Below are 15,320 nucleotides of genomic sequence, written 5' to 3' on the forward strand. Positions count from 1 at the left end.
TATTTTGGGACACTTTTTTTTAGAAAATGGGTCAGTTATTCCGGGACGGAGGGAGTACAAAAGTATGAAATATAGATTTGAATTTGAATTTCAAAATTGAGAGCCAAAAATTTGGAGTAGAGAAATGTGGATTTTTTGTGATAAAAAAAAGTTCTATGGCATTATATTATATTATATATTTTGTACTAAAGCAAACCTTTCACTTTGTCAGCCGAAAAGTGCTTTTATGCAGTTGGCATGTGACCACAATGTTAATTTTGAAGAGGAAAACAGAGTTTAGGCATAATTGGGTTAGACATGTAAAGGAATTGACCTTTAAATCTGGGACATTTGCATTAAAATGGATGGTTTTCCAGATGTTAGTCTTTTCTTATATTAAGAGAGATTTATAACACATATCCGTCATAAGGACCATTTTAACCAACAAAATGCAAAATTAAAAAACTCTTTTGTAATTTCGCTACATTGAACGATTATTGTGATTATTTGTAACACAGACGAAAATCATTATTCGTCAAAAATAAAATATTGAAGAAAGTGTCCGTGTGAGCATAGCTCAGTTGGCAGGGACATGCATTGTTACATGCAGGGGTTGGGGTTCAAACCCCGGGTATCCCTCATATTTATCTTTAAATTTTTTTTTATTAAAATTCAACATTAAATTTAATTTTTTAACTTTTAATAAATTGAATATACAAGTATTAAGGAAATATTTTTATTTTTGGGTTGTTTAACATGTTCCTTTAGGACACAAATTAACATCACCTTTTAATTATTATTCCCTCCGTTCCTTTTTAAGTGTCACTTTTGGAGAATTTTTTAGTTCTTAAGTGTCACTTTACATAGTTCAATGCAACATTAAATGTTATTTTACTAATATTACTCTTATTTATTATTGTGGATAGAGAAATATATGTAATGAGATACTCCCTCCGTTTCAAAATACATGTCCAATTTTTGCAATTGACACTATTCACTTGACTTACTTTGACCATACTTTTTAACTGATATATAAATACAAATATTAGCATGTAAGATATTGTTTGATTTGTCTCGAAAAATATTTTCAAAATATTAAATTTTTATAATTTTTTACTTTAGATAATTAAAGATATTAACGGTCAAAATTGTGTATTGGCATATGTGAAGTGGTTGACTTGGACATGTATTTTGAAACGGAGGGAGTATTAAATAAATAAGGTTATTATAGTAAAAATAGAAATTATTGTATCAAAAGTTGCAACATTTATTGATTGTCTTGGTTTGTATAAAATGTCAAAATGTGACAATTAAAAAGGAACGGAGGTAGTATTTTTTTCAATAATGGTAAAAGGATAGTTGACTGTGCTTGTGTATCTCGAGAGTCCAAGAGAGAGAGAGAGAGCATTGAATTTAGTAAAAGGTTTGTTGATTGTAGTAACAAGTTTCTCTTCTCCATCTTTTCTTTATCTTAAACCTAACGACTTTAAGTTCACACTTAATAATTGGTCTGAAATTGACCTCAGCTTTCCTTTTTATAGTAATTTGATCTCAGCTTTGAGATTGATGTCAGCTCAAGAGATGATCGACGTTGCAGTGCCAAGCAAGACAAGGAAGACTCGTTCAGGTATTTTCTTTTTCTGGTGAAAAAATATTAGATCTATAAATGTTTATGTGATAAATAAGTTTCGCGGTATTTAATCTAAACATTTAAATAAGTTGTATAGTATTCACAATGAGGATTTTGATTTATTGTTTTAATTTTTAATCAGCAAAATTTATTTTTTAATATGTTTTATAGTATTCACCAATAAGTTTTTTTTTTTTTAATCAGCAAAATATTGTTTTTTTTTTTTTAACAAGAATCAGTGAAATATTATTAACACCAAGCCTATGTAAAACACACAGACAAGGGAATAAAGAGGAGACCAAGGCCGCAGCCTAGACCGAAAACAATATTCAAGTATGATGTATTCTTAAGTTTTAGAGGGGAAGATACTCGGGCTTCCTTCACTTCACATCTCTATGCTGCTCTAAAAAATGCTGGAATCAAGGTTTTCAGGGACGGTGATTCACTTCAAAGAGGAGATCAAATTTCTGAATCACTACTGAAAGCAATTGAAAATTCTCAAATCGCTGTTATTGTTTTCTCAAGAAATTATGCGGAATCACGATGGTGTCTTGATGAGTTGGTGAAGATAATGGAGTGTCGCAGAACCAAAAGGCAGGTGGTTTTGCCGGTGTTCTATGATGTAGATCCCTCTGAAGTGCGTCATCAGAAAGGCATGTTTGGAGAAGTGTTTCAAAGTCTTTTGAATAAGAAATCAAACAACCTTCTTAATCGTGGTTATGAATTGTGCTGGAGAGGAGTGCTTTGGGAGGCAGCTAACCTTGCAGGGTTTGTAGTTCTAAATTCCAGGTAATTTTTGTTCTCCATAAATGCTTAGAAATTCTTCATTCTTTATTGTGTTATATTTATTAGAGTTTAAAGCATATACATTAGCATAAATTTGTATGCATTAGCATTAAATGAGAGTCCACAATTACGCCACATCATCCACTACTTTAAGTATCTATTGAAATTTACACTCACAATGCATAGCTTTAACTCTTTATATTTATATCTGTATATCTTCACATACATATTTTTATTTTTATTTTTATTTTTAGGGATGAAAATGAGGATGTCAAAGATATTGTTGAAAAAGTTACGTGTTTACTTGACAAAACATACTTGTTTGTTGCTGATAATCCAGTGGGAGTAAAATCTCGAGTGCGAGATGCGATTCAACTTCTAAACATTCAAAGATCAAATAATAATGTTTTAATACTAGGGATGTGGGGTATGGGAGGCATTGGTAAAACAACCATTGCAAAAGCCATTTATAATGAAATTGGCAGCAACTTCGACGGGAGGAGCTTCCTTGCAAATGTTAGGGCTGTTTGGGAACAAACTATGGGACAAGTGTCTTTACAAGAACAACTTTTGTTTGATATCTTCAAAGGAATGTCAACCAAGATACAAAGCATTGATTCTGGAAAAGTTATTTTGATGGATAGACTCCGCCATAAAAAAGTACTTCTTGTTCTTGATGATGTGAATGAATTGGAGCAACTGGATGCTTTGTGTGGTAGTTACAAATGGTTTGGTCGGGGTAGTAGAATAATCATCACAACCAGAGATATGCATATACTTAGAGAGAGTAGAGTTGATGAAGTATACACAATGAAAGAAATGGACGAAACAGAATCAACTGAGCTTTTTAGTTGGCATGCATTCAAGAAAAACAGACCCAAAAAAGATTTTGCTGAAATTTCAGGTAAGGTGGTTGAGTATTGTGGGAGACTTCCACTAGCTTTAGAGGTCCTTGGTCGTTATCTGTTTGGTAGGAAAATAACAGAATGGAAGTGTGTACTTGAGAAACTCAAAATAATTCCCAATGAAAAAGTGCAAAGTAAGTTAAAAATAAGCTATGACGGATTAGATGATGATTTCCAAAAAGCAGTATTCCTTGACATAGCTTGTTTTTTTATTGGAATGGACCGAAATGATGTTATACAAATATTAAATGGCTGTGGACTTTTTCCAGAAAATGGAATAAGTGTCCTTGTTGACAGAAGCCTTGTAACTGTTGATGGTAGAAACAGGCTTGGAATGCATGATTTGCTGCGAGATATGGGAAGAGAAATCATTTGTGATAAGCCAAGAAAGGAGCCAGAGGAGCGTAGCAGGTTGTGGTTTCCTGAGGATGTGCTTGATGTATTGTCAGCTCAAACTGTAAGAACTACATATCCCTTTTTTAAGTCCGGATTTGAAATATATAAAGCTTAAGGAAGTAAAACAATCACTTATGACTCAGTTGTTAACATTAAATTATTTTATTGATTATCGCAGTAACTTTGAAAATTAGTATGTGTGATTTGAAGAATAGTTTTGTTCTAAATCATCTTCTGCTTCTCGGTTTCTAGAAACAAATAATTGGTTTAATCACTACTTTTTTCATCCTTGTATCTTTGATTTATGCATGTTTAATTTTTTGGTGCATTATGTTTCACAGGCAACAAGCGCTGTTGAGGGACTGGCATTGAAATTGCCAAGCGCTGATGCAAAATGTTTTAGCACTAAAGCCTTTGAGAAGATGAAGAAACTCAGATTGCTTCAACTTGCTGGTGTACAACTTCGTGGAGATTTTGAATGTCTTTCAAGTAAACTGAGATGGCTGAGTTGGAATGGATTTCCTTTAAGATGCATACCTACAAACTTTTATCAAAGAAATTTGGTTTCCATTGAGTTAGAAAATAGTAATCTCAACCTTGTGTGGAAAGAGACCCAGGTATACATTTTGATTTCAGTTTTCTTCCATATTTCAAGAGTTGTTTTAACTTTTCATATTTATTTATGCATGAAATTTAAATTTTCTCAGGTTAAATTTTAATACTGTTTTAATTTATTATAAGGTATTTTTGACTTAGTTTTCCTCTGTTTCTGTTAGTTTTTTCTAAATTTGCAAGTAACTTCAGTAATATTCTAGTTGTGAAGCATGTTATTTTTGTTACGAATCAAAGGGTTTCTAAATTTAAATTTTAAAACTTTTTAAGCTTCCATTTATTTTTAAGCTTCTTCCCCAATTTTTTCAAATAACATTTCTGTTTCTGCAGAGGCTGGTGAATCTGAAAACTCTCAATCTCAGTCATTCTCATTATCTGACACAGACTCCAGACTTTTCGAATTTGCCTAATCTTGAAAAGTTAGTACTCAAGGATTGTCCAATGGTGTCTGAGGTTTCTCCTAGCATTGGACATCTCCGTGAAATTCTTCTTATAGATTTGGAAGATTGTGTTAGCCTTCGTAGCCTTCCAAGAAGCATCTATAAGTTGAAATCTTTGAAAACTCTCATTCTTTCCGGGTGTATAATGATTGACGAGTTGGAAGAGGACATAGAACAAATGGAATCATTAACCATTTTGCTTGCAAATAACACTGCAATAAAAAGAGTACCCTTTTCAGTAGTAAGGTCAAAAAGCATTGGATACATTTCTTTGTGCGGCCATGAAGGATATTCACGTGATGTGTTTCCATCTATCATTTGGTCTTGGATGTCACCAACAAATAATCTCCGATCTCCATTTCAAACATCTGCTGCCTTGTCATCTCTTGTTTCTTTTGATGTACCAAGCAGTAGTTCCATTGAACTATCATCTTTTTCAAACCAACTTCCAAGACTTCGAAGTCTTTGGGTGGATTGCAACTCTGAAGATCAACTTTCTGTTGATTCAAAAATAATTTTGGATACTTTATATGCTACAAATTCTAAAGAATTGGAATTAACTGCAACCACATCAGATGAATCGAATATGACTCCTGCATTAATTCAACTTTGCAATCATGTTCATGTTCCAGGATCAAAACATTCCTTGAAGTCTCTTTTAATTCAAATTGGAATGAATTGCCAAGTAGCCAATATTCTGAAAGAGATGGTTTTACAGGTTTGACACCCCTCTTTTATGTCTGTAAGTGTATACAATCATTTACTATAGGTGTATATAAAAATACATAAAAAAAAATGAAATCCTTCACATATTTACATTTTTTATGAACTCTCACATTTGTATGAACGCTTTTTTATGGGAAAAAAAAAAAGAACAAAACTGCTGCAAATTAAAAGTATTTAAAGAGCGCATTTTAGAGTGTGGTAAAATTTGTCATTATCATCATTACTATTTATTTTGTTATTGAATTTTTAAGTTGGACTGATAGTCTGTTATATGAATACCAGCAAATATTTTTGTGTAATGTCAAAATTTTAGTAACCGGTCATATGATAAGATTATTTTACTATACTTGTTAATTAAATTTTGAGTCTATCTTTACTTTCACAGAATATAGAAGTCAATGGGATCAGTGGTTGTTTCCTCCCCGGTGATAGTTATCCAAATTGGTTAACCTATAGTTCTGAAGGTTCTTCTGTAACTTTTCAAGTTCCTCAAGTAGAAGGGCGTAACTTGAAGACAATCATGTGCATTGTCTATACTTCAACTCTGGATAATGTAACATCTAGTGGCCTTAAAAACGTGTTAGTGAAAAATTACACAAAGTCCACCATCCAGCTCTATAAGAGTGAGGCATTAGTCTCATTTGAAGATGAAGAGGGGCAGAGGGTAGTATCAAGTATAGAACCTGGTAACAAAGTGGAGGTCATATTTGTTTTCGAGAATGATTTCATTGTGAAGAAGACAACAGTTTATCTCGTATATGATGAACCAGTTTCCAAAACAACGGAGTTGAATCTTATACCAGATTTGAATGCAATTGCTTGTAGTGATGATGAAAATGAATGCCCTGTCAAGAGATTCTCTAATGAAGATGAGCCCACTGATGAGTTCAATCAGAACAGAAAGAAGAAAAGCCGAGTGGAATGAATCTATGAAAGATCGTAAAACAATGACCAAGCAAATCAATTGTTTTCCATTTTTGACGGAAGTTTCTAGACTGTAACCATGGTGAACTTTTGTATACAGAGTGGTGAAAGATTCTAATTTGTTCTGTTACAATTCTTCCATGTCATGTACCATTTAAATGTCTTTTAACAAAATGGACTAGATAGTTATAGCATTTAAATGTTAAGCAAGCTTCTGTTGTCTTTTAACTTATATAGCTGCGAAGAAGAAACTCTGATTTGAGCAGTGAGCATCTTTCCACAAGCTCGGCAACATAGTTATCTTGCTGAAGCTCATTTCCTTTGCTATAACAACCTGCGTAACTTTATTTTCGAGTAAACATTTATTTTGGTCCCTAACAGTGCTATTCTAAGTCTAACCATACTATGAGTTATAACATTTAAATGTCTTTTAACAGTTTGGGCAGAACTGTTTTCAACCATATACATAGCAAACCTATGTAATCCTGAATGATGGGATATATGGCTGCAAAGTAGAAACTCTGATTTGTGAATTTTACCCCAACCTCATTCTCAGACTCAATAATTATCTTTCTCAAAGCTCATTTCATTTGCTTAAACATCTTGCGACAACATTTATTTTTAACCAACTTTGTTAGGCAAGTTTTTGGCGAATTTCTCTCCACAAGTTTTTGTCATTTGATGTGGTAAGCAGTTGATTGTAATGACAAACGTTATCATTGTTAGTATTGTGTTAAGGTTGAAGATCAAACCTCCCTCGACTCTTTAAATCTCCAACTTCATCTACCCAACCAACTTTATATTCCAAAAATGTTGTAAGCAGCTAGACCGAGTATTTCTCATTTTTCTCCTAGTGACAAATGAGCTTAATTTCTTTAAGCCTAAAAGAAATGGGAATATAGACAATTTTAAGCTGACACTATTTTTTTCCTCGCCCTCGCTACTAAAAGAAACCATGTGCATTCGGAAGTACGCTTTTGGGCAATATAAATTGTCCGAAAGGGGCTTTCAGACAACACAAAATTAGTGATTTTTTTTTTTTTGTGTACTGATGATGAGTGAAAACTGCACTGATTTGTGCCAGCTATTAATGAATGTTATTGTTTACTTTCAATTAAAAAATTGATTTGAGTCTAAAAATTTGAGATCAAATCAAAACAGAGTCTGGAAGTTGAAGTCAGTCTAAAATTTATATCTTGAGACAGTTAAATAGAATAAAAATTAATAAAAACATGTATGAACTATGAAACCACTTCAGATACTGAAAAAGAAATTTTATTAACAATGATTAAGAAATAAGCAATTAGTACTGCCAAGAACGGAAAAAGAATTTCGGGTTGTCGATTCTACTAATCTACCACAAATCAATTTTAAAGATTACCGATATGGATTCTCAATTGAAAAAGCATTAAGAACAGACAAGTACAAATTAAATCCGACACAAGAAACACATAACTGAATGAATTTTTTTTAATTGAATCAAACAAATAAGGGGTTCATCTTGGAACCTTAATCAAAGAGGTTTAGTTGCACATAACAACATACATCATTACAAAACATTAGAAAAACTTACCCTAGAGAGAGAACAAGAAGAGGATGAAGATCCTCTGCCTTGGTACTTTGATGCTTGAACCTTGACTTGAACCGTGAGCTTTATAAATGAATAAAAGCGTGTGCAAGGGTCTCTGTTTATAGAATATAATCACTTAGGGTTTAAGAGAAGAAAACTGGGTTTTTTCCACTGAACCTAGCTTGAAAACCAAGCAAAGGGCAATTTTTGCTCGCAGGGATGCGCATGTGCGGATGAGAGAGGCACATGTTCGCATTGACAACAGCCAAGGTTGTCCCACCCATGCGCAGGGGCACATCGAGAGTGTGCAGGTGCACATGAGGCAGCCCCTCCTGTGCGAATTCTTGCGTTTTTTATCGTTCTTTTGTTTGGAAACTCCTAGGAATTTGAAATGAATTTTCATCATCTTGTATTGTCTTCAAGAACCTTCTTAGAACGATTGGTCTTAATGCTTCATATCCTTGATCCTTCATGTGATGTCTTGATTTGTCGATTTACATGATTCATCACTACAAAACACCTTTGGAGATGCATGATTTAGGAAAATAGGATGTTTTCCAATGGTTTGAGGAACATATTGTATTGTTTTCACCCGAGTCGTTGTAATTTTGTTTATAAAGACTAATTTGTTATAAACATTTAACTTAAAGACAGCGAGAGGTATTTTACCATATTATAATCAATAACAATAACATTTAATTATGAATTGAACATTAGTGTTCCTGATTGTGTCAGATTGAATCCAGCCACCAAGAAAACAGCAAAGTATTTGCGGTGCAAGATTCGAACACAGCAAAAACCCTACATAAATCTTCAATGGATAAAAATATTTAAAACAAAAAACCTCTTCTCAAGCACCTTCCAAAGATTATTTAATTTGTCATGCAAGTCTTTCAAAGTGGGATGGGGTATCTCCTTTCTACAACATCATACTTCCATAAAAACAAAGTCTTGCAACTGTACGCCAATCCAAATAACATATTCAGATTCCAAATTTTAATTGAAATTGTATCACCCTTGAAGTAGGGTGTAGGTAATTGATTCAAAGACAGTGTTCTTCAAGGCTTGTTTTGCCTGATAATCCGATACACCTATAACCACCTTATCTTCATTCTTCTCGGTCAAACCAGTCACAACAAAAACTTCCACCACGATATCACCATTCATCGCATTGTGTGATGCAACAAAGGATCGATTAAGACAATTGTCGAAGAATGCATTGCCATTGATAAAATATCATGCAACATGGATGGCAATAAAGCTTTGATTAGATGCAGAAATTGCAACAAAAGAACAACATCTTTAAATTGATTAAATTCGAAAATCATTGATATAGAAAATTTGAAATATTTAATTTATGATATAGTAAAATTAAATGAAATTAACTTTAGTATATGTGTATTAAAATTCATAATTAATTTATATTCATTATCATGCAATTTATATAAATAACATAATCTTCATTTAAATCTACTTTTCCAAATTTAAATTAATTATATTAATAAAAATTATAAACACAAAGTTATATTTCAACTCATTAATCAAAATGTAAAATTAAATTATAAATTTAAAATAAATTATGTGAATGAAAAAACCAGTTAATTTTCAAATTTTTTGAAATTTAAAAATAATATTTAATTATTAATATGATCTTTGTAACAAACAAAAATATGATGTAACTAATCAAATCTAACAAACAACTTATTAAATTCAAAAACATAATAGAAATTTTAAAAATATTATTTACCTATTAAGGGTTGGAGTAGGATTCTGGTTTAGAAGAAAGTTACCTGGAGATTCAAAGCATGATAACTTGGCGCATGTAGAAGCGACACCTGTTACTACAAACATTTTTAAAAATTTGCAGATTAATAAAGAAGTTATGCTATCGATTACCCATCTGTTCGATTTTAATTTTGTATGTATGTTTACCTTTTTCTTTAGTCCATTATCTGTCATTGTAAAACATTTTATTTGGTTCATGTTCATGTACATATGCATATGTATGTTCTATATAAACATCAATAGAATATACTAGTGCATATGATATTCCTATATGCATGCATGTATGTGGACATCTGTATAAGCACCTTTTTGTTGGTTCATTTTAACAGCGATGAAAATAATGCCATCAATGGTATTGCTGAAAAAGTTACTCATTTGCTTGACAAGAAAGACTTGTTCGTTGCTGATAAACCTGTGGGAGTTAATTCTCGAGTGCAAGATGTTATTGGATTGCTAAACATCCAACAATCAAATGATGTGCTACTAATTGGTATGTGGGGTATGGGAGGAATCGGCAAAACAACCATTGCAAAAGCCATTTTTAATGAAATCGGCCGCAATTTTGAAGGCAGAAGTTTCCTTGCAAAAGTTAGGGAAGTTTGGCAGCACCCGACTGGTCAAGTAGATTTACAAGAACAACTTATATCTGATATCTTCAGAGGAACGACTACCAAGATAAAAAGTATTGATTCAGGAAAGATTATATTAAAGGATAGGCTTTGTCATAATAGAGTACTTATTGTACTTGACGATGTGGATGAGTTGGAGCAGCTGGATGCTCTATGTGGAAATCGTGATTGGTTTGGTAAAGGGAGTAGAATAATTATCACAACCAGAGATATGAATATACTTGGAGGGAGTAGAGTTGACAAAGTATATTTAAATAAAGAAATGAATGAAAGTGAATCAGTTGAGCTTTTTGAATGGCATGCATTCTTGCAAGTGAGTCCTAGAGAAGAATTTGTAGGAATGATAAAAAATATCGTTAAGTATTCTGGAGGGCTTCCGCTAGCTCTAGAAATTCTTGGGCGCTGTTTGTTTGAGAGGGAGGTAACATATTGGCAGTTTACATTGAAGAAACTTAAAAGAATTCCTAATGAAAAAGTACTGAATAAGTTAAAAATAAGCTATGATGGTTTAGACGATGATTACCAGAAAGCTATATTCCTTGACATAGCATGTTTCTTTATTGGCATGGACCGAAATGATGTTATACATATATTAAATGGCTGCGGATTTTTTGCCGAAAATGGAATAAGTGTCCTTGTTGAGAGAAGCCTAGTAACTATTGATGACGAAAACAAGCTTGGAATGCATGATTTGTTGCGGGATATGGGAAGAGAAATCATTTGTTATAAACCACGAAAGGAACCCGAGGATCGTAGCAGGTTATGGTTTCATGAGGATGTTGATGGTGTATTAACAGGAGAAACTGTAAGAACTTCATATATCTTTATTTTATTGTTAATTTAAAATATCTATTGCTTAAAGAATTTTTTGAACATACATGAGTCAAAGATTGACATTTACTTGTTTTTTCTGATTATCACAAGAACTTGAAAAAATTGGTTTTGTACCATTATGTGCTTAAAACATGTTTCCTGACGTTTTTCTATAAATCTATAAGGTGTGCATGTTTTAATTTCTAGTCGGATCTATTTCTTAGGGAACAAAAGCTGTTGAAGGATTGGCTTTAATGTTGGCAAGAGATAATGCAAAATGTTATAGGACTAAAGCATTTAAGAAGATGAAGAAACTTAAATTGCTTCAACTTTCTGGAGTACAACTTGATGGGGATTTTGAATATCTTTCAAGAAATCTGAGATGGCTTTCTTGGAATAGATTTCCTTTAACATGTATACCTACAAACTTTTATCAAGGAAACTTAGTTTCTATTGAGTTGGTAAACAGCAATGTCAAAGTTGTGTGGAAGGAGACCCAGGTATTAATTTTGATTATAGTTTGTTTGCTTGTTGAGTTATTTTCACTTTTCATATTCTGAACAGTAGAAGATATGTTAGCCATCATTAAAAAAAATTGTATATTTACCAAGTGGTAATGATATTTGTACTTTAGCAAAAGATAATTGGATGATAGTTAAAGAAATTTTGCACTACACACAAAAGAAGCTTATAAATAGGGATGTAGGAAGTATCAATTTAAATTTTGAACTATCAGCAAAATTTTCAGACATGGCTTTTAATAATTTATATGAAATTATTTAAGAAATTGAATCCTTGTTTTGAAGTTTTATAAAGAAAGTAATACTAAACCAATGTAAATTGTTGGTATTAGAAAAAGATACACTTTGATTTGATTTAATGTAAATATCTTACTTTCGAACTTTTAAGGTTAGTCATACATTGTAGTTGCATCAGTTTATTTTTTGATGTTTCCTCCTAAGTCTTCTCTTTTATGTTTATGCTCTTGCAGAGGATGGAGAAGCTTAAAATTCTTAACCTTAGTCACTGTCATTATCTGACACAAACCCCTGACTTTTCAAAAATGCCTAATCTTGAAAAGCTATTACTCCCAGATTGTCCAAGGTTGTCTGATGTTTCTCCTAACATTGGACATCTCAAAAAATAAAGTTGTTCTAATAAATTTGCAAGACTGCGTTCGCCTTCGTAGCCTCCCAAGAAGCATCTACAAATTAAAATCTCTAAAAAGTCTCATTCTTTCTGGGTGTTTAATGATTGATAAGTTGGAAGACGACTTGGAACAAATGAAATCTTTAACCACTCTGCTTGCAGATAACACTGCAATAACAAGAGTGCCCTTTTCAATAGTAAGGTCAAAAACTATTGGGTACATTTCTTTGTGTGGCTATGAAGGAGTCTCGCACAATGTATATCCATCTATCATTTGGTCTTGGATGTCACCAACAAGTGCTCTGTCATCCCTCTATCAAACATCTGTTGCCATCTCATTAATTGTTTCTTTAGATATATCACATGGTTGTTCCCAAGAACTGTCGTTTATTTTAAACCGCCTGCCATGGCTTCGAAGCCTATGGGTAAAGTTTGGCTCAGAACTTCAACTTTCTAAAGATGCAAAAATCATTTTGTATGCTTTTTATGCCACACTTTCGAGGGATTTGGCATTGACTTCAGCTACTTCACATGTATCAAAAATGAAAACATCTGCATTAATTCAATGCTGCAGTCAATTGCATGTTTCGGGCTCAAAAGATTCCGTGAAGTCCGTTCTAATACAAATGGGAATGAATTGGCAAGTCACCAATAATCTGAAAGAAAACATTTTACAGGTTTATTCGTCTTTCTCTCTCTACATTGTATGTATTCACAACCTCATTATGTTGGTAGTTTAATTATTTGTTATATTATTACATTTGAATTTGTTCTTGCTATAGGGTGTTAAATTTGGAGAAAAAATAGCAGAATTCTAAACATATTTTAAAATGATTTGAGTAGTACACTTTGTAATCAAGAAAGCCTCACTTTTATTATGGTTGTATGGTGCTTTAATCTGGACTGACAAACTGTTTTAAGAACCCAGGCATTTTTTCTGCATTGCATATATATATTAAAAAAATTTAACAATAGAAATATGATTAATTATCTTATGAGTGAAATTAATATATTGTTCAGAAAAACATTTACTCTGTTTTCACTTTTGCATAACATGAATGAGAGTGGTGGTTGTTTGCTTCTGGGTTATCCAAATTGGTTAACCTATAAATCTGAAGGTTCTTCTATAACTTTTGTAGTCCCTCGAGGGAAAGGGCGTAACTTGAAGACAATAATGACATGCATTGTCTATTCGTCAGCCCCGGATAACATAACATCAGATGGCCTTACAGCCTTGTTGGTGAAAAATTACACAAAGGCCACCATTCAGCTCTACAAGAGAGGGGCAATAGCTGCCTTTGAAGATGAGGTAGGGCAAAGAGTTGTATCAAGTCTAGAACCTGGAAACAAAGTTGAGGTTGCTTTTGTTTTTGAGTACCGTTTCATTGTGAAGAAGATAACACTTTATCTGATATATGATGAACCTATTGCTGAAAAAGTTGAGGAGTGTCATGTAAACGATAAAAATGTTGTTCTGTGTAGTGGTGATGAAAATGATTGCTTTGTCAGAAAGGTCTCTTCGCATGTTATTGTTAGTAGTGGTGAAGTCAATGAATGCTTCATAAGAGAGGCCTCTTCGCATGCACAAGATAAGAATGAACCCATTATTTCTAGTGGTGATGAAAATGATTGCTTGGTCAGAAAGGGTTCTCCTCAAGGTAAGCCCATGGATGAAAACGATTGCTTGGTCAAAAAGGTCTCTCATGCAATAAATAAGAATGAACCAATTGTTTCTAGTGGTGATGAAAATGAATACTTTGTCAGTAAGGTCTCTTCTGATGGACATGTTAAAAATGTTACTGTTAGCAGTGGTGATGAAAATGTATCCTTTATAAGTGAGGCCTCTTCTCATGCACAAGATAAGAATGAACTAATTGTTTGTAGTGGCGAAGAAAATGAAGGCTTTGTCAGAAAGGTCTCTTCTAATGCACCTGACAAGAACGTTATTGTTAGTAGTGGTGATGAAAATGAATGCTTTGCAAGAGAGGTCTCTTCTAATGCACAAGATAAGAATGAACCAATTGTTTGTAGTGATGGAGAAAAGGAAAGTTTTGTTAGAAAGGTCTCTCCTCAAGTGGCTCCTGTGGATGATTTAAAACATAACAAAAAGAAGAAAATTCTCAAGAGTAGATGGAAGACAGTAAGAGAATGGTTGGGTAAGTATCGGTGCTGCTAGTTGTGTTGGACCGATCAAATAAAGTTTTGAACTTTGGATTACATGTTTTATGCGTAGATTGGTAGCTACTACTGATCTGGTTTCTGATGCATTGGGTTCTCGGGCATGTCAAGATGCCATTGAGCTTGATTTTGAAGCTATTATCCTAACTGTTAAAGGGAAATGGTGGAAATCAGTCATGGTTCTAGATAAGTCATTCAATATGCGCACAAATTGGTTATCGAAGACATTCACCTAATCTCCTAGTGAAGTTTCTAGTATGTTGTTTGATGTCAATGTTGGACCTGTTACTTATTTTGTCCCTTTGCTTCACTTTTCTTTTGTTAGGCTTTACAAATTCCATTGTTTCATAAAATTTGTATTTGTCGGTTACATCATTGTAAAATCATGGACGAAATTTTTTTCTAAACCTTGATATGACAAGTGTAATTCTTTTCAATATTTTACAGTTCTCCCAGCACAAGGCTCACTCACATCATAGTGAATCTTTGCTAGGTTAAAAATAAATTGCTTTTTGTTTTCTGAATCAGAAGGATCCATTTGTTTTTTTTATGGCACACATTCTTTTTATGGGCATTCGTTTTTTTTGCAGAGGCTAAGTTGCTATGTCTATAATTGATATAGTCACTTCTCTAATGATTTAGTCTCGTTAGTTCTCTCTCCAAGATTCTTGCAGTGATTTATGTGCATTGCTCTCAACATGTGTGATCATATAATTATTCCTGAACAACCTTCAACCTATCCATTGTTCCCGAACAAAACAATGATATCCTCCTATTTAACTCCAACATTAAAGCATC

At 33.0% G+C, this 15,320-nt stretch overlaps 1 protein-coding gene and 1 pseudogene across 2 annotated transcripts; both read left to right on the plus strand.

The window, feature by feature from the left end:
* Positions 1–1,426: 1,426 nt before the first annotated feature.
* LOC146912745 (disease resistance protein RPV1-like) lies at positions 1,427–6,572 on the plus strand. The gene is made up of 6 exons (XM_085722235.1): positions 1,427–1,606; positions 1,888–2,398; positions 2,650–3,757; positions 4,038–4,313; positions 4,639–5,466; positions 5,860–6,572. The coding sequence occupies exons 1-6, from the start codon at positions 1,546–1,548 to the stop codon at positions 6,397–6,399; spliced, it is 3,324 nt and encodes a 1,107-aa protein (XP_085578361.1). The 5' UTR covers positions 1,427–1,545; the 3' UTR covers positions 6,400–6,572.
* A 3,066-nt stretch (positions 6,573–9,638) lies between these two features.
* On the plus strand, positions 9,639–14,959 carry LOC146912746 (disease resistance protein Roq1-like; annotated as a pseudogene). Its single transcript, XR_015016876.1, has 4 exons — positions 9,639–11,187; positions 11,420–11,695; positions 12,187–13,021; positions 13,408–14,959. The product of XR_015016876.1 is annotated as a disease resistance protein Roq1-like (transcript).
* The last annotated feature ends 361 nt before the right edge of the window (positions 14,960–15,320 follow it).

The sequence above is a fragment of the Medicago sativa genome, chromosome 6 (genome assembly GCF_051527215.1).
Source record: "Medicago sativa cultivar Bolivia chromosome 6, Bolivia_mono, whole genome shotgun sequence".
NCBI lineage: Eukaryota > Viridiplantae > Streptophyta > Magnoliopsida > Fabales > Fabaceae > Medicago > Medicago sativa.

Coding starts and splice junctions, on each gene's coding strand:
- LOC146912745 (XM_085722235.1), top strand. CDS start 1,546: ATGTCAGCTCAAGAGATGATCGACGTTGCAGTGCCAAGCAAGACAAGG. Junction 1,607..1,887: donor GACAAGGAAGACTCGTTCAG/GTATTTTCTTTT, acceptor TAAAACACACAG/ACAAGGGAATAAAGAGGAGA. Junction 4,314..4,638: donor TTGTGTGGAAAGAGACCCAG/GTATACATTTTG, acceptor CTGTTTCTGCAG/AGGCTGGTGAATCTGAAAAC.